This window comes from Suillus clintonianus (assembly GCF_016758775.1).
Source record: "Suillus clintonianus strain FC179 chromosome Unknown DEU56scaffold_165, whole genome shotgun sequence".
NCBI classification, from domain to species: domain Eukaryota; kingdom Fungi; phylum Basidiomycota; class Agaricomycetes; order Boletales; family Suillaceae; genus Suillus; species Suillus clintonianus.
This window is the reverse complement of record NW_024539389.1, coordinates 1-18893: the sequence shown is the minus strand read 5'-3', so window position 1 is coordinate 18893 and position 18893 is coordinate 1. Positions and strand designations below refer to the sequence as shown.

At 47.0% G+C, this 18893-nt stretch overlaps 5 protein-coding genes across 5 annotated transcripts; 3 read left to right on the top strand and 2 right to left on the bottom strand.

Annotated features, from left to right (window-relative positions):
- Window positions 1-5231: 5231 nt before the first annotated feature.
- On the top strand, window positions 5232-7158 carry DEU56DRAFT_919388 (uncharacterized protein; the record flags this gene model as incomplete). Its single annotated transcript, XM_041358265.1, has 6 exons — window positions 5232-6224; window positions 6277-6318; window positions 6374-6562; window positions 6701-6835; window positions 6889-7013; window positions 7065-7158. The coding sequence occupies 6 exons, from the start codon at window positions 5232-5234 to the stop codon at window positions 7156-7158; spliced, it is 1578 nt and encodes a 525-aa protein (XP_041201615.1).
- Window positions 7159-8953: 1795 nt separating this feature from the next.
- DEU56DRAFT_761669 (uncharacterized protein) lies at window positions 8954-10166 on the top strand (the record flags this gene model as incomplete). The annotated part of the gene is made up of 6 exons (XM_041350573.1): window positions 8954-9045; window positions 9260-9393; window positions 9507-9544; window positions 9586-9720; window positions 9764-9955; window positions 10008-10166. 6 exons carry the CDS (start codon window positions 8954-8956, stop codon window positions 10164-10166), a joined length of 750 nt encoding a protein of 249 aa, XP_041201614.1.
- A 974-nt stretch (window positions 10167-11140) lies between these two features.
- On the top strand, window positions 11141-14241 carry DEU56DRAFT_761668 (uncharacterized protein; the record flags this gene model as incomplete). The annotated part of the gene is made up of 11 exons (XM_041350572.1): window positions 11141-11204; window positions 11257-11462; window positions 11613-11988; window positions 12040-12333; window positions 12436-12859; window positions 12904-12920; window positions 12976-13025; window positions 13048-13404; window positions 13450-13655; window positions 13840-14000; window positions 14051-14241. 11 exons carry the CDS (start codon window positions 11141-11143, stop codon window positions 14239-14241), a joined length of 2346 nt encoding a protein of 781 aa, XP_041201613.1.
- Window positions 14242-15068: 827 nt separating this feature from the next.
- DEU56DRAFT_761667 (uncharacterized protein) lies at window positions 15069-16896 on the bottom strand (the record flags this gene model as incomplete). Its single annotated transcript, XM_041350571.1, has 7 exons — window positions 15069-15138; window positions 15196-15377; window positions 15429-15489; window positions 15624-15658; window positions 15774-16193; window positions 16239-16616; window positions 16867-16896. The coding sequence occupies 7 exons, from the start codon at window positions 16894-16896 to the stop codon at window positions 15069-15071; spliced, it is 1176 nt and encodes a 391-aa protein (XP_041201612.1).
- Window positions 16897-17226: 330 nt separating this feature from the next.
- DEU56DRAFT_761666 (uncharacterized protein) lies at window positions 17227-18123 on the bottom strand (the record flags this gene model as incomplete). The annotated part of the gene is made up of 2 exons (XM_041350570.1): window positions 17227-17892; window positions 17971-18123. The coding sequence occupies 2 exons, from the start codon at window positions 18121-18123 to the stop codon at window positions 17227-17229; spliced, it is 819 nt and encodes a 272-aa protein (XP_041201611.1).
- Window positions 18124-18893: the final 770 nt, after the last annotated feature.

Below are 18893 nucleotides of genomic sequence, written 5' to 3'. Positions count from 1 at the left end.
TGTGGGATCAAAACTCCTATCTGCGTGTATATGTGACGCAGTTTTCAGCGGAGTTTGAAATATCGGAAAGTTCCGAGGCTTCGTCTTGCACTGAGCACGCCGTTGTCGTTGTCGTTGTCGACCTCACCCTACGAACCTCGATGCCCATCCACAGCGCTGAGAAGGCCACCATCAAATTTTCGGGTGCCATCCACCCAAGGTAAGTCATTTTTGTGTGTAGTTAACTAACATTTACTTTTATTTTATAGGAAATCTATTATAATCCGGATCCCACACAGATCCCACCTGACCAGCGGCGCCTCGCCCTTACCGGCAAACGGCCTGTCCACCTCCCGCATCCTTATCTGTCTCTACGGAGGCACCCTCACGTTGGAGATGGAGTCATCGGACACCATCGACAACGTGAAGGCGAAGATCCAGGACAAGGAGGGCATCCCAACTGACCAGCAGTGTCTCACCTTCGCTGGAAAGCAGCTCGAAGATGGCTGTACTCTCAGCGACTACAACATCCAGAAGGAGTCCGCCCTTCACTCGATCTTACGTCTTCACGGAGGCACGCAGATCTTCCTCCCAACGCTTTTCATCCCCCCCCCCACTGCTCAGCATCCCCCTGTCCTCAGCGACTACAACATCCAGAAGGAGTCCGCCCTTCACTCGATCTTGCGTCTTCACGGAGGCACGCAGATCTTCCTCCCGACACTTTTCATCCCCCCCCCGCTGCTCAGCATCCCCCCCTCCTCCGCTCGGCACTTATTTGGTCCCTCCTGTGCTCCCTACCTACAGCTGATTTCATTCCCGTGGGCCTTGTTTTTTTTACAATTTTATTAATGCTTTCATTGAAATACAATTATGTTGGACCGCTACTCTACCACTTTCCCCTATGTACATAGCACGCTTTGAAAATCACAAGTGTCGTTTTAAAGTCCGACTACATGCCGACGTGTGCCGAGCACATTTCTCTCGGACTTGCGCGAGTTCTTTCAAACTTTAAGCGGGGAGTTGAAGGGAGTTGAACACAGTTTAGCGATTTTTCAAGAGTTTCAAAATTTATTTTGAGTACCACTACTGTAAGGCTCTGCAAAAAAAAAATGTAGAAAAATGTTGAGGCCACGTTGCCAGAGAGAAGCCGGTGCGAAACAGTGTTTGAGCACAGAGTTGCAAAAATTCTCACCCGCAAAGAAGTCGTCGCGTCACACCATGTCACACCGCCGCTTTTACTCTCCGATGCCGTCAAGCACAATTGAGCGAAAATGGGTCCCGAATTGTGCAAGTATTGGCCGAGTTGCCGAGCAGCGATTTGTGACTCCGAACGCAATCTCACTCCTCTTGTCACGGATTGCATCTCGATGGTAATACATTTGTGTCTCTTAACACTACTTAGTTATCGTGTCAGAAAAAATTAGGATGATATAAGAAGGCAATGGGAAACCACTAGTGAAATTCCTGAATTTTTTGATGCATGTGGTGGCTTCACTCTGATGGATTGGCGTGGAAAGTGCACGTTCTGAGCAGTGTTTCACTGCCGCAAGCACTTCTCGTCTATTTTTCATAGAATAAAAAATACACGCAGTTAGCTATGGATCAATCATCCTCTAGAATCATTGTGCTAAGGAAATAAGTGAAAGTTGATTGTGCTACATCGTGATTTGCAACTCCGGGCCATTTTGCAACTCTGGGCAAAAGATAGTACTATAAAACGAAACTGTGCGAGTACAAGGAATTGCAATGAAATCTCTACCACAACAGAATTTAATGTAGCCATTTATCTATCGACTTGTACCACACGATGATGGGAGGAATATTAGGAAATAGGAGTTTCGATTATAATAATGCACATTATGATGGTGTACCCACTAATATTCAGGTTCAAGTGATAAGTGTACCAATATTGATCTTTTCACGACTTAACCTCTGGTGTCCTTGCAACTGCCTTCCTGAACATGGCCATTCATGTGTCGAGTGAAGAGCATGTTTCTCCGTTGTGAATCTATAAAATGACCAACATCAGGCCTATAGCACACGAGGAGAACTCACCGCGCCTTCAAACTCATCCGGAAAATCCCTCCTTCGCACTTGACTACCTAATGGTTTCGCTCGTGGAGACCAGCCATGGCTGTAATGAAAGCAGCTGCGTTGAATCAATCTGTTGTTGGTCGTACACACAACAAATAAGACTGAGATTGCCAGCGTTAGCGAAGCGCGTGATGTGATGAATAACAGTTGGTTAACTCAAGGGCGTCAAACAGCAGAATGCTCGGATCCGATCAAATTGAGGGAAAGATTCAAGATGTATATACCAAACAACAACAAATAGTGATATGCTGATTCACGCTTCAACTTGGAATCCCGTTTTCCACCGAGTTCTGTTCTAACTCTATGCTGTGTCTCTTCTTTCAATGTTCATTTCAACGATGTTGCGATATATTTTCTTGCATTCAGTTAACTCGCCCTCTTTGAGTTGCACAACAATATTTCGCGGCTCATCTACACTGACTCGGAGTCCCCCTTTGCGTGTGCACTGTGCTCCAAAGTTACTCTATCTCTCAATCTCAACAAACCATCCCTCATACACTAATTCAAGCAAACTTGCTCGTATCAAGAAGCTGAGTTTCAAATCACTTCACCAACACATTTATGGGCCGATGACAACTTCTTCCCTCCTTCTCATCTTTTCCCCCAGATGACCTTTAATATCCATGGTCAGATGGGCGAGATATCCCCGCTGCAGGTGTTGCGAGTACATTATTCCTCTTGAGACCGTGCCATCTCATCCACTTATGGCGGCCGCCCTTATTTGGTGATTCTTCTTCTCCTCTTTTGAACTCTCATCCCTGCCCGCTGATCCTATTTTAGCTAACAAGTTCACGCCCATGTTTTAAAACTGGCTATGTACCTGGGAGGTCGTGTACCGCGCTCGTTCTGACGCTGACGAATTGAGGTATTGGACATGCATTCCGTATCGTGCATCCCTCACCGCCCAACCCACAGAGCAACATCCATCCCGTCAATCTTCCTACTCGCAGCTCCTACTTCTTTGATTATATCATTGCATTTGGGATGTTTGAAGATAGTGATGATTTAAATCATTGCTAGATTTGAATCACACCAATGCACACTTTACTCGTCGCTATGCCTGTGCTCCTGTGCTCACGTCTAAGCTCAGATGGGCGAGATTCTACAATTTTGAGCACTGTCGGGGCGTTTTATTTGACGGTCCTTGCTGGCAGTATCATGACTTTGGATACAGCATGCTCAGGCATATACCACTGTCATAACTCTGGTCAGTGTTTTGAGTGATGCCACTCCGCCTGCCACCACTGACGCTGATCGGTTGCTCACAAGTATGTTGTACCACATTTCAAATTAATGCTCACATTAAATGTATCTAGGTGATGGTGCATGCCTCAAGCTGTCGTTTGTGCATTTGTGAGGCATTCTGATGCGCATTTATACGGAAAAAATCCAACTAGCCAGCGCTAGCAAGGCACATGCCACTCCACTGGTGGTCAGTTACAAGTAAGTGCGTGTTGCATCTTATCCTAAATGAATACTATTAAATACATTCAGGTGATCTCGTACACCTCAACCTGTCGTTCCGGCGCTAGTAAGTTGGGGGACTCGACCTGACCCGTTGGTGCTAGTGGTGCATGCCCAATTTATGACCTGGATGCGCAGTCTATTATCTGCCTGCCAGTGTATTCTTCTTCGCTCGTTCCTCTTCTCTTTTTTTGTACACTCAAGTGCCTCTCAAACAGTTATTGTGACTCCGCCTTCCGATGCTGAGGTGCATATCTGTCGTTCTGACGCTGGTGGGTTGAGTCGAGCTGTTGCTGAAATACACACAACAAATACGATTCAACTTGCCAGTGTTAGCGAAGCACGCAATGGATGGCGTGGACGTCCTCTCAAATAACTCTTGGTTCGCTCCAGGACGTCAGACATTATAATGCTTGGAGATCGAACATCGAGACTATGACCTGTTACCTGGGGATGGCTATTGGCGTGCCTTGTGCCGAGCAGGTCTCTGATGAGTAGACCAAAGTTTGCCATTCGTTTTTCAAGATGTGGGCTCATGGCACGGTCTTATCCAATGGCGGGTGTTGAGTGCAGAGCATGGTTATTCCAGTCTTCTCTGGAAAGTAGACAGTTTCTACCGCTCTTCAGGACGCAAAGGCTCGTTCTTCTCAATCATAACCGCACTGCTCATTTTCTCATCAAATCCCTTGACCTTTCATCACTTCCAGGCATACAAGCCGAAACCAGGAAAAGAATCGCGAAGGCGAGTACATCAGTTTCATTGACACCTCGATTCATTCTCAATCATGCTGCTATACGATGCATTCGGGTGGTAGCGCACACTGTCGTTCTGGTGGTATCGGAGTCGGGTGTCCATGGAATTGCACAGGACACCCAATCAAACTCGTCATCACCAGGGATGCACATCTCACACAGTCTACATGACTCCGATCATCGATGACAACCTCCATGGTGCCAGCTGCTGTTATCGTTATCGATGCATGCACTGGCTACTTAATCGCGCTATTCTCTTTCACAGCATATGCCGTCAGTTTTGATGTTGCTCCCAAGGCTTCCAGTTTCCTACAAGCAGATGCATGGTAATGACAATCTTGAATCTTGCAGATGAGGTCAAAGATGAACAAATAGGCCACAGAAACATCCTCGTGTCTGTCACGTTGTGTGTGCACATCCTCAGAACAGTTTGATGTGATCATTGTGATGGGATGAGGAAAGGCGGACTACGTAAATGTTCACTCGGCCAAAACAAAATCTACGAGCAAGCCACGTTGGATGCCTGCAGATTGATGGTTTAGCACTGATTGTAACTTTGATCATGACTATGAGCTGAGAAGCAAGTGTGATGAAGGGAAGGGCGCAGGCTGCAATGCACAGTTTCCCATGCAGAGGGGGCATGTTAGGGTATATATATATGCAAGGCGCCTCCAAGGCCATCAGCTGCACTCATTCAAGAATACATCGCTCTTCAAGTTCCTCGTTGCTGAAGCGCTAACATTTCGGTAACACCAAAATCTCATTTGGACTTCCAACGCAAATGAACTGATGTTTGGCTTTACCAGAAGGCCCATCTTCGAATCGCTGCCCAATTCAGTCATAAAGCGCACTAACACCAGGAGAACTCACCTTTGAACACATCCAACAACTACCACTCTCATACTTGACTACTTCACGGTTTCGCTCGCGGAGACACAGCCATGGCTTCCACATCGAGGAAGGCAGGCACCACGAAATCAATTCTGAAACCAGTAATGACTTTGAAGGGTCATGGAGAGTACATTCGATGCATATCCTACTTTCCTGACGGCCAGCAAATGATCAGCAGATCTGATGACAAGACAGCTTGGCGATGGGATTTGATGGCGGGCAAGGAGATCGAGGAAGCACGGGGTGTTTGCGAAGAGGTGGTATATGCGGTAGCAGTATCAAGGGATGGTCGACTGGTTGTCACTGCTGGAGGAGATTTTGACTTTCGTCCGGAGCTGAAAGCCTGTGAGGTTCAGACGGGGATGATGAAAACATTTGAAGGCCACTCAGGGAGGGTCACCTGCATCGACATATCTGCGGACAGCAAGCTACTGGCGAGCAGGTCATTCGATTGTACAACATGGATATGGCACTTGGACACAGGAAAACTCGTGGCTGGTCCGTTTTGGAGCTTTGATTGGGTGGGCGCGGTTCGATTCTTGACAGATTCAAAGAAGCTCGCAATAAAGTCACATTTGGGAAAGTGCCTTGAAGTCTGGGATGTTCAATCGCAGAAATTGGATGTGATGATAGAGAAACAAGGTGGACACCGATTCACATATGCGCCGGTGTTCTGGACAAACAAAAACAAGAACATCTTGGCCGCATTCACCTTCAATGACGACCCCACCAAAACAATCTACGAGTTCGACGTGTCCATGCTGGAGCCTGTCGGAACTCCTTTCGAAGGGCACACCAAGTTTGTCGCTGGCATAGCACTGTCTTCCGACTACACTCTCCTCGCCAGTGCTTCCTACGACAATACTATCAAGCTCTGGGCCTTCGAGTCCCGCCAACTCCTTGCTTCCTTCGACGTCCAGAATCCTGACACCCTTGTCCTCTCACCCAACTCGCGCAAGCTAGCTTACATGGTATTTACCTACAATGATAACAAAATCTACATATGCAACACTCCACCCAATGTGCTTGCCCAGGCCCGCCATGTACGCATTCCCCGCAAACATCTACTGTTAGTGTGCTAATATTCCCTTACAGACCAGTGCACATAAAAAGTCAACCCTCAATGATCTACCAAATGTATGCCTCTCATTCTTTTACTCGTGACAGCACTCATCCGTCACTATCATTGCAGTCTGACGCACTTCGTCGTCATCCTCCTGCCGTGCGCTGCAGACCACCGATACCTGTCATACCAATGACCCAGAGACCTCCACCTACAATAAACCCGAAGCAACCTATTTCACTTCGCCTCCGCCAACTTCTTCGCTTCTCTCCTCAAATGAATGCAGTGCACCCTATTCAACCTCGTAATACCCTAGATGTAGGTCATTCATAGATCATCTCAGTTCTTTCACATTTGACTTGACAATGGCTCTGTCGGAGCAGGCCGCAACTCGATTTAATCGCATCAGTGTTCAATTTTATCAAACTCGCAATGCATGACCGAGTGCGTATTCAGTTTGAAATAAGTTCTCCACCTCCCCCGTCGAATGGTCCAGTCAAACAGTTCCTGCGACAGCACATTCCTTTCCTCGTGCCAAGTCACGGTCACATGCCACCAGACGTTGAAGTCGCACCAGGGCGGAAGTTCACTGTAACTTGCATCTTCTTTGCTGTCATTACCCCTTTGCTCATGTGTACCCATAGCGGCTGGCTGCTGCCAATCTACCTGAATACAAAAAAGTAGACGACACCCGACATCCGCCTCAGGCTGGAGAGCCACCGCAGGATATTGACTCATCTGACAACGATTCACTCCCAGACGTGCACTGGTGCAAGGTGTTCCTGTGCTACTATTCATGCTGTTCTCATGGCAGAATAAGGATGCCTCCTCGGTGGCGCTTGGTGCGCGTTGATATCCCTCGCCAGAACAGCACGACAAATGGCAACCGTAGTAGTGCTCGTGGTCGCGGTTAATTTTACGTGCACTTACCTACTAATGTATCCTCCATAACTGACGATTTCCCACTTGTATACAAATTTCATGCCATTTACAATATTCGGTGCATCTGCCAAAATCCATCATAGCATGACCTTGAATGATTCAGATTACTATCCTCACGCGTGCTCATCTTAGCTGACATTATCCCCTGCAGAAGATCTGGTCAAGATTGAAATGGCCCTTTCTATATATCAGTCCTTTCATGAAGTATCTCGGACATCACCTGCCCTGCCCTGATTCAATGATGAAATATGTGCTTCCCATCGCACGCTAGTCTCGCAGGGATCATTTCGACTTTCTACCACTTCTGCCCATGACTGTAGTGCAATGGTCAGGGACTCCGTCGTGAAGATTGGTCACGGTATTGAAGCTTGGCGTGCTCTCTTTTGCCTTCGGTGCATCTCATTTTCACCATGGTCCTCTGCAAAACAATCTGTGTCCGCTATATTGAGGTCATCGCAAATGTACATGGGCAAGTCTACTTCTGGAAAAACCCAGGTATGGTAGGAGCAGGAGACGTGACGTGATATCAAGTATATCGCACTTATGTATATGATGCCAAAGATGATACAACCGCAACATGGTAACATGCAGGTAGTATTGTGTCGGGGTTGATGGATCAGTGTTGAGTGAAACGAGCCGGGCTCTGGTGAGTAGTATAGTGTTGTCACTGGAGTTCGCTGAGCGCTGGTCACGGCTATTCACTACAGAACATTTCTCCAACACCTCAACATGCACTGTATGAGTGGATCAAGAATAGACGAACGAAAATATAGCTGAAAGTAACTTGAGAAACCCATACTCATCAGCCACGACATCGCGGATGTGTGTGTTTCAAGAAATGAACGCCAGCGCTTGAGCGGGCGACCTGTAACTCCTGCTTGAAATGGCTGCTATTTTATCGGTGTGTGAGGCGACAGATGCAGCATGTGAAGAGTGACTCGGTGCAATAGACCCATCGGATGCATTTCGGGGTTGTCATGCGATTGGAAGAGACTGTAGTTGTTGATAACGATGAATGTGTGGTGTTAATCGCTGTGGGTAAGGGCATCAAGAGGAAACATTCAGAAGTCTTGATAGTTCCACTGATGCTTCTGTCGTCGATGAAGTGGAAATATTCGAGAGGTCACCCGTGTCGAATGTGGGCTTGAGTACTGATCCTGTGGTTTCCCTGAATAGACCAAAGACGAGTGGAGTTAGCCAGCGTTTTTGAATTATATGGTACTCACTGAATGCATAACGCTGGCAGCTAATGACACAGTGAATATTGCCTGGAGTAGTAATGTCGTAGCTCGGTGCAGGTCCGCTCGGGCTCAGGCTTTCCCGGTTTACTGGTAGTTTGGCTGTCCCCGCGCAAAGTTAAGTTTGGAACTAGGCTGTGGGTGTTGGAGGTGCCTCGGAAGGTGCGATGACTGCTGTTGAACAGGTAGAGCAGGCCGAGAAGAAAGGTCTAAAGCAGGTGCAGAGTTTCAAGCAAAGCGTCGAGCACAAGAAGCTGAAGGAGGAGAAGCAGAGGGGGCGGCAAAGTTCGGCATTCGATCTGTAATCATTGATGGCTGATACACGTCCCTTAATGAGGCTCTAGTTTGGCTATATTTTTATGTTCTTCGGTCTTTATAATGATATACGTGAGCACATGAATAAACGGGCAAGGTGTACAAGATGCTGCGATGATTACTACTCCCGCTTCCTCTTGAGGTTGCTACGAGCGTTTGTACCTTGTATAATGCACAACGGTCCCTTCTCGAGTGCCTCGTGTTCTGTAGTATCATGCCAAATACAGTCGAGGGTATAGGACGAGGCGATGTGATCTCCGCGCTGTCCCCACACGACACTGCAATGATGCCCGCTTTGGTAAATTAGTAAGTAAATTTTGAATTGCCTGATGACATCGCTCACATCATCGGTCCAGCCTTATTTGTAGCGATGACAGTGCTGTCTGAGCCCCGCAGCATATGGCTAAAACATTAATAAACCTCTGCCGATATGAATGGACATGTACGTGCACCTACATCTCACCATCATACATCCCAAATACTAACAAGTTTCTGCCCGGTGTTCGATTGAAATTAACAGTGCACGGAATCGTAGTGGAGAGTTCAACACTGAAGATTGGTATCAATGGTCCTTTGAAGTCGAATGCCCATACTTGAACCCATCTGTCGCATGTTCCAGTTGCAATACGAGTATCGTCGCCGGTATGGTCATATGTAAGGCACATAATCTCTTTACCCGTTCCGATCCATCTTGATACTTTTGCGTTGAAGTCCTCCAACGTGGACGCTCCTCAAACACTGTTCCTAATCGACAATGTGATGAACAGATTTAGCTTGCATCAATTGGAAGATGGAGCATGCCTCCGTACCTACAATACTAATCCAGTGAAGACATTTCCAAAACAGGTTGTTTTTGGGGAACAGGCCACCCTTGTTGTTGGAGGCAGTGACACAGGGAAGATTCATATTTTTGACAAGAATGAAGGCAGCATTAAGCAAGTACTGCAACACGCGGACAGGGGGCGAGTACAAACCGTAACAGTGAGTTATTTTCGTCAATCAATGTAACATCAGTTTGACAAAGTGCAAGACGTATGATAGCACACACCACAGCCTGATTTTTGGAGCAACATCTACCAATGACTCAGAGCCGACAATCTCCATCTGGTGTCGCAAACGTGAGACATCAGCAAGTGACCATCCTCTGGGGACGGCGATCAAGAATTTTGTGCGTGGAATAGTCCAGCTAGCTATCACAATGGCGATCATGGCATATGTTAGTGTCATAAAATGGGATGCAAAACACGCACTGACTTACCGGAATCCAGTTGATTGGACAAACATCGGGGATCACATTGCTGGGAAATGCCTGGCGAGAGTATTCAAAGCCGGGGGCTCAAACGGATGAGCTAACGAATGCTGACATCTGTTCCTTGGTAGAACAGTACATTGAGGCACAGAGGGGTGAAGAACTTGAGAGAGCGTGAAGCTCATGAATGAATAGAAGACATGACGGACGATCGAAGCTTGTAAAGCCGCAAGAAGATATGCTACATGCGGTCATTCTTCTCGGAAATTGACGATCTTGAATTTATAAGTATGCACCCATAAGTATGTAGCGACAATCTGAAGTTAGACGTGAAGTACTTCAGAGAAGTACGAGCGACAATTGTTAGGTGTGAAGGTACTGCAGCGGCAACCTGAATTTAAGGCGTGAACTACTATTTCAGTTTGAAATAAGCACGTACTTACTATACAAATTACATTTTAAGTGGAAAGACGGGGACTATGGTTCACGTTCTGCGTGCCAAGTCAAATTCTACAGTCAAATTCTAAAGTCCTACATACATACAATTTATACGGTACAATATGATAGATATGATCCGGAATACTGATGAACACATTGCAAAAGTGAAAGTCCAAAAGAAAGCCCAGTTTATGGACCGACACTGCCTATATACTGAACGACTACATAATCAAACTCCGCCCGAAATATGAAAGCGCCCACTTTGCGCCCACTTCACAATAGCGCCTCACGGAAAGTTCTGGCGCCGCCAACTGAGTTTCAATGTGTAGTCATTCTCTATATTATATCGCTGTCTTTCCAAATTTGTCTTTTTCCAATTCCCGCATTGTAGTGTCGTACCATATATGCTATCTATTACTGTATTAGCTATAGTGAATTTGCTGAAGTGCAACAAAGAAGAGCGCTATGGTCCACAATACCTCTCATATGCATACAATAGACAATTTGCTGTGTCCATCATCGTCCACAATCTCCACACTCCCAAATTAGTTGTTCCCTATAAATACTGACTTCACGCCTTCATGGTTTTCTTTCCGATACTACAACCTTAACATGACACTACATAGAATAGACTATCAAATATAGTATGTGATGTCGTTATCATAACTCTAAACCATTCTAAACAATATTCTATAGACTCAGAGCACAGAAATCATGTCTAAACATGCTGCATCCATTGATGATGCACCTACCGCGAAGCGCATCAGAATTGACGACGGTGAGTAGCATCATTATATTGCCGATACCGTCTACTCATGAGTTTATCACAGGGAATCAGACAGAACCGCTGGCGGATAAATGTGCCAGGGCAATTCTGGAGCAATTCCTTACCACGGACATGTCATACGCTCAGATGGAAGAAGCTCTTTCATCGTACCTCGCCAACCGATATTCTCCAGACGATTGGAAGGAATCTCGAGATGCGCTATTTTACGGTGACAGTGATGACGACCTCGCCTTGACAAACCTTCGTGCTGTAATGGCGAAGCACATACATCTGGGATCTGCTCCCAACGATTCTTCCTTGGCCGAAAGATGATCATCCAGTGCACACATTCAAAGTTCGCGTAGAGCAGCCAAAGTAAGCAAAAATAACATGATTCTGAAACCTTCATTTACTAATCAGCCACATTATTTAAAAAATCCCTACCTCGATCTGGATGCAGAGGAGGATGCAGAGGAGGAGGATGCAGAGGAGGAGGATGCAGAGGAGGAGGATGCAGAGGAGGAGGATGCAGAGGAGGAGGATGCAGAGGAGGATGAGGAGTCAGAGGCGGAGGACCACGATCACGACGGCCTCTCTGATTTGTGGAAGGTTACATCTATGCCGGGATCATCATCGGCCGCTAGGTTTGCCGCGGTCATCGATGGCATGACACATAGATTTGAGGCGACACAGCGCAGCTCATCGCATGATTACCATGCTATTCCCTCCTCGATATCTGACTTGATCCCTTCAGTTGGATTGCAGGACGGGAGAATGTATCTTCTTCATGTCCAGCGTAAGTCTTTCTATCGACGTAATGACATTGCTTTTCACTCATCAATCACAGGAAATGTCACGGATTATATCACTGCACACCTTCGGAAGAGAAAATTTGACGTCAAGGTTTCAGCTTGGATAGCTGGCCAGCTTTACATGGTGGCAGACAGCCCTAAAACAATTGCCAAGTCGCTTCCCTTCTCGCTCTACCTCGCCGTGAAGCAATATGTTCGCATATCGGATGAGGAACGTGAAGTGGTCGAGTGTTCTTACAACAAGCTTCCCAACCCGACTTGGGTGAGGATAAAGCATGGCAAGTATCAGGGCGACATAGCCCAAGTCTTCGATTCCGATCTACCGAATGGTTTCATTGCGGTCTTAGTTCCCCCACGGGATTTCCCATACCCCATGCCTCCGAGATCTCGGTCCCTACTCGACTGATCCCGCCTTCCGAACGGGAACACAGTCTCCAACATCAATGATGGCGAAGAAGTCGTAGGATTCAAGTTCAAAGGAGAGACATATTACATGGGCCTCCTACTTCACAACTTCCACCGTGATCGCTTGGAACGTGTTGTCTGCCCTCATGCTGACGATATTCAACTTCATTTACAATCCGGGTGGAACCAATCATTCCTTAAGAGGACTGTGGTTGCGTTCTCGATGCAGTTCTTGCATGTAGGTGATTGGGCCAGGATCGTCAAAGGAGATCTTAGTTCAGAAATTGGGGAGGTCACCTCAACCGATCATCCTGCCGGTTCTGCCACCTTGAAATTGATCTTGAGTGGACAGCGAAAGAAAGTCGAAGTTCAATTACAGGACATAGAGCGCATGTTTCAGATTGGCGACACAGTTCGAGTGGTCGCAGGTCCATACTTGGGTGTGGAAGGGTACGTCATTCAGATGGCAGATGATATATTTTGTATTTGTCAAGACATCTCGAAGGAACAGGTGAATGTCTCTTTTTAATTGAGCATTTTGCAAAATCGTCTAATACAGTGCATAGGTGGAAGTTTCGAAACACTATCTAGACCGTTGCCTTCTGGGTCACGCACTGTAAGCACGGCTGCCAACGCAGCAACTTTTCAAGCCTCCCCCCGATATCAAATCTATTCGAATAGGGGACTTCATAGAAGTGCTTATTGGGGAGCACATAGGGAAGTGTGGGATCGTGCGCTGGCTCCCCAAGGGAGGAGATAGTCTGTGGTTCCAGCACGGAACATTGAATATTCCGGTTCCCATTTCAGTTGTTCGGCGGACGCACCTCCCCCACCTCCAGACATTACAGTACATGCAAGACAAGGGTTATGATGTCAAACCTGGAGATGTTGTGAGAGTCGCCCGAGGGCCAGAGTATCAGGCAAAAGGGGTCGTGCAAAGTGTCGACTTTCCAAATGCTCGCTTGACCCTACTCTCCGACATTGACCATTCTCTTGTGAGTAATATCTTCCTCAACCCACACATACCTGACTTCTTTCAGGTTGAAGTTCCCATCTCATTCGTGATAAAAGTATGCAACGCCAGCCTGGATTCTTTCAAAAAGGATATTGGCCAAGAAGTATTCATCATTGGGGGAGACCGTAAGGGCTACCGAGCCATGCTATATAGTTTCACCTCCAAGAATTGCATTGTTGCCGTGCATGGGCAGCAGCGCACCAAGATCGAACCCAAGGACGTTGCAACCAGGTAAGCGACACGTACATTTTTACATTGGATGAAGTGTTCATAGTTATTCAGGTACGGAATGAGGTTAAACAGTGTGATGCTCGAAGGAATAGACATGTTGTCTTTCTGCGAGATGCGGGAAGATCGTACTTAGCCCCCCAACCTTGAAGCGTCACCCCCCCCCACCTGAAAAGGTTCCCCCCAGATTGTCGGTTGCCATCGCAGATCCTAGCACGTCGTCATCCATGTGGACCACCAGCCCCGATAATCCTTTGCCCAGTTTGACTGCCGAACTCAACCCCTGGACTGTCAATTCCGACGATATACTAGATAGTATTGATGCTCGATTGGATAAACTCAAAGAGGGTGAGTCACTCTACGGGATCATCTCTATCATTCATCTGATTTCATCATAGGGCCGCTAGCTTGGCTGATGAAGAAGGAATTTTTTTTCCAGTTCACCACGCATCACGTGATGTTAAAGGTCTTGCCCTCGTTCATGGGAGGCAGGCTACATAACCGATTTGTGGCGACGGCTTGTCCTGATCCTTCCTTGGTCCGAATGGACCCGCCCCCGAGGGTTGTCTTGCAGTGTCTTGCTCATTGAGCAGTGCAGGCGCTGCGATTCAGCACTATCATATACCTGTCACAAATCTGAGCCCAGCTCCTCCCCGCAAAACAAACCAACAGTGCATTGTTCTGGACGGGAGTCATCGCAGTTCCATCTGTAATGTAATTAAGTGCAACCTTAAGAAGAACACTGTAGATATTGCAATTGCTTCGACTGTTATTAATTTGCGTTTCGATCAGATTTGTCTAGTAGAACAGTCACGCACAACTATGTGACAGCACCTATACCATTTACCCATACCATTTACCTATGCCATTCACCCCATATACCAAGCCGTGCCATCATTGCATTACCGTACCGAATAAATCTGTCGTGTCGCGTTCTTCCGTGTACTGAATGCCTGATGGATGCCTTGTGAATGCGCAGCTAGTGCCCATATCATTTTATCATGCATTAAACTTTGCATTTCACATCAGTAAACTACTTGGCGCTGTACAGCGTGCAAGCTCCACAGCTTGGTCCCTGTTAGCCAGTTCACCACAGTAGCACCTTGCTCTGTGAATCTCTGTACAGACATCCACAGAACACCCTGTGAGTCTCTGTACAGAGACTCACAGATCACCCAGTAACTACAAAATTCTTAAAAAAAAATGCTGTCCATGTATGTACAGACGCTCACAGAGAACCGGAGCTGTGCAGATATTGCTCGCTGTACTGCTCACACTATACTGGACAAAAACAAAACAAATATATTCAATCACATGACTAGACAGACGGTACTAGATCGCAATCGGGAACATAGTGATGCAATGGTGCCTAAAGTGATAAATGTGGTGATGAAATAGGGGCGCGGGAATAGAAAACTAGTCGAGAAGAATTTTCAGGTGGTCGTGCTTCGCCTCAACAACTCCTTCGAGATTCAGCGCCGCGGCCCTGTGCAAATGAAATTAGCATAAATAGAAAGTTTTTGGAGAGGGTGGAGATCCTTACCATCCAGCTGCAGCCCATTCTCGCAGTTGAGCTGTCAGCCTCGGACCATGATGCGCATCATCGAGGATATCTTCGAGAAATACGAGCATCTGGTTGTAAATTGGGCTGTAGTCCTTGCTTGAAAAATTCGGGTATGACTTTCCATGTCCGTTTTTCGCAAGGCCGTCGAGAACGCAGTTGAACTAGTATAGAAAAATAAAATTAATACAATATTGGTAAAGGAGATGACTTACCACTGCGGCAACCAAAGCCAAACATGAGAGCGGCAATTGCACACGGAAGATATCTGGCATCCTTTGTGCGATTCAATACAGTCCTGTGTAAAAGAATGTGATGGCAGCCTCACGAAGGGCAGGATGAGCAAAATTTCGCATTTTCCCCTGGCAATCTTCTGTCAGTACAGTTGTGATCAGCGCAAGATCACTCACCTGTTCGTCCACCCCAAACCGTAAGAATAGTGATTCTTTGATTAGTTCAGCAGCCGCATGTTCAATCTAAGTAGCACGTTCTTGAGTGGGGACCGAAAGGGGGGGAATCTCCTCGGATCCTAGCAGCCTCAGACGACGTTGAGCCCTGACAGTGTCATCCTGCTGGCGCAGAGCTGGGTCTAAGTTGTGCTCCAAAAAGACAGACCTCGGAAATACCACTGGATTTTCAGCGACAGCATCGCGGGCTTGCTGCTCAGCGATAGCCTCCCGAGCTCGTTTCTCAGCGATAGCGTCCTGAGCGCGCTGCTCAGCGATAGCGTCCAGAGCTCGCTGCTCAGCGACCGCATTACGAGCGCGCTGCTCCGCGACCTTCATCCTGACGGCGACATATGGGTTATCCGACGCCTGAAGAGTGGTCTCAGCAGTACCGGGATGAACAATGTCTGCAGTGCTTGCAGGAGAAAATCCAAACCTTCTGCCAGGTTGTTGTAATGTCAAGCTGGGCCCTGTGATATCCATGGCTGAGGCATCTGGAGCATTGCTGACGAGTGAGTATGGTGGAGGAACCGCCTATGGGACAATCAACACAAGTGACAAGATTAATCAGACACTTACCTTAGAACCCTTCTTTCGACCTTTATGATGTGGCTCTGGGGCTTGAGGATTGACTGGAACATTGGGACCAAGGGACGTCAGTTCGTGAGTTTGAGGCTTAGATTGTAGCGCTAATCCGATCTTCTCCAGCTGGGCGTTCCTACCTCCAGTTCCTGCGTTAGAGCGGCCAGAACGTCGGGGAGCATCATTTGCTGCTTCTACTCCAGTCAGGCCAAGGGACACAAGAGGTACCATGCTGGGTACCTCAGCGGTGTCTGCAGCCCGTGACTTCTTTGGCAAGCCAGTCTTTGAAGCATCGGATCCTTTGTGCTTGCTCCGTTTCTTCTTGGGACTGGCAACAGCACGGGGAGGCAACACTGCAATAAAGAACAGGAAGATCTAGGCAACGATAACGAATTATACCAGACTCACGAGGATTTTATATCATGTCTCCGTACTCGATATTCGGACGACTAGCGAGAGAAAAACTTCATTGTTAGTAATGATAGTAATAAAGAAACACACCTGAGTCGATGCGTCACAAGAGTTGTGTATCATGACTTGTACTCGATATTCAGATGGGACTAGCGAGAGAAGATGTGCTGCAAATTGACTACAAACACACATCAGTTAAGAAAAAGTTTCTCACCTGAGTCAATTGGACGTCATTCGTGCACATGATGGCATCGCATCAGTCAAGATTCGGAAACATTCAAATTTCGATCACGTAAGCAAAAACATTGTTGATGAGACATAGTAGTACCTGGGGCATGAGCCAGTGCGTTAGTAGTACGTAGAAGAGACTGTCGATTAATGTGAAGAGGAAGAGAACTACTAGTATACTGGTAGGAGCAAACAGTGATGTGCTCGTAGGTGAACTAGTATGATAACAACATAACACAGTACACGAGAATCTAGGTCGGATGCATGCCAGCACAAATCAGTCAATGACGAAAAAAATTTAATCATGATGAGCGGGTGGACTAATCAAATCACCTTTCCCTCCTGGTCATGCGTCACTGCCCGATGTTGAGTCGGACTCAGTGTCGCTATGATGAGACTTCTGCCGCTTAGGCTGTACCACAGTCTCAGAGAAAGACTTTGAAGCAACCTGTTTGCCCTTGACATGATCTGCGAGAATGACAGCATCACCCCTGAGCATGCTCATAGTAGATGCGAGCTCCTCGTCATTGGAGAGCTTGTCAAGATGCGAGTTGAGTATACCAAGAATGGTACTGAAGGTGACGGGGTGGATCATGTTGTCCACCAAAGCTCTACACCACTGTGTTGCGAGGGGGATCAGGTCCTTGAAGTACGGGTGAAATTCGTCAGTAAGACACTTTTCATCTGCTGGATTCGCGAAAAAGGTGATCTTGAAAGCGGTGCATGATGCCAAGTCAAGGCTTGTCCATAGATCCAGTAAGGAATTGGGTAAGGGCTCGCGCACCATGCCGTTGGGACCGCTGAACTTGATGCAAACCCAAGCGAACACAAAAAAAAGGGACTCCAGGTCATCCGCGTAACCTTGAACGACAAATGATATCGGCAGAGACAAAGAATCAGAGGATGATTTCGGGGTTATCGGCTTCTTCACCGATTGCGATTGCGAGTTCGCCTGTTGCTGCAGGATTGCGACCTGGTTGAGAAGCCCGCGTGACATGAAAGGGACTGTGCCCTGGAAAATGAATAAATAAACTGTATATTTAATAAAAAAGGTGTACTTACTGTACCACCAATGGGATATTTCACATACTGCAGTCACTTTACCCTTGATAGAAACAGACAGCCGAGGTTGAAATATCCCTGTTCTACACAGGCCAGCGGATGTGGGCCGATGAATGTATTGTTCTGTTAAATACAGGTGGGCCGACACCAAGTATTTATCTGATACAATCAATGGGCCCATGGTGTGTGGTATAGTAGATAAGTGTAGACATTCTATTGACTTTGGTAGATAGTGTATGGTAGGTATTGTATGAAATATGTACCTGATATGAACGGGTCGGCCGGTCGGGAGTGTGTATCTGATACCAACGGGTCGGCCGGTCAAAGAGTGTAGTATGTAGTGTAGTAGATAAGTGTAGACTTTTCTATTAACCTTGACAGGTAGTGTAAACAGTATGTACCTGATTTGAACGGGTGGGCCGAATGGGCAGTTGTGCCGATATGTACAGATGGGCCGAGGTGGTATAGATCATGCCCCGGACCCCCTCGGTAAAAAGATGCTCGGTAACATAGCCCCTCGGTCAAAAGATGCTCGGTGACATACCCCCTCGGTAAAAAGATGCTCGGTGGTATATCAAGAATATGTCGGTCAGTCAACATGTTGAGATTGAGTACATATCATCCGCAACATACTTGCAAAGTCAAATCACAGTGAAATCGGTCGGTCGGTCAGATCACAGTCGGTCAAGACAATCGGTCAACATACAATCGGTAAAAATACACTCGGTGACAAAATACATTTGGTCTTGCAAAGTGAAATCACCAGTCGGTGAAATCGGTCGGTCGGTCAGATCACAGTCGGTCAAGACAATCGGTCAACATACAATCGGTAAAAATACACTCGGTGACAAAATACATTCGGTCTTGCAAAGTGAAATCACCAGTCGGTGAAATCGGTCGGTCGGTCAGATCACAGTCGGTCAAAAGACAATCGGTAAAAATACAATCGGT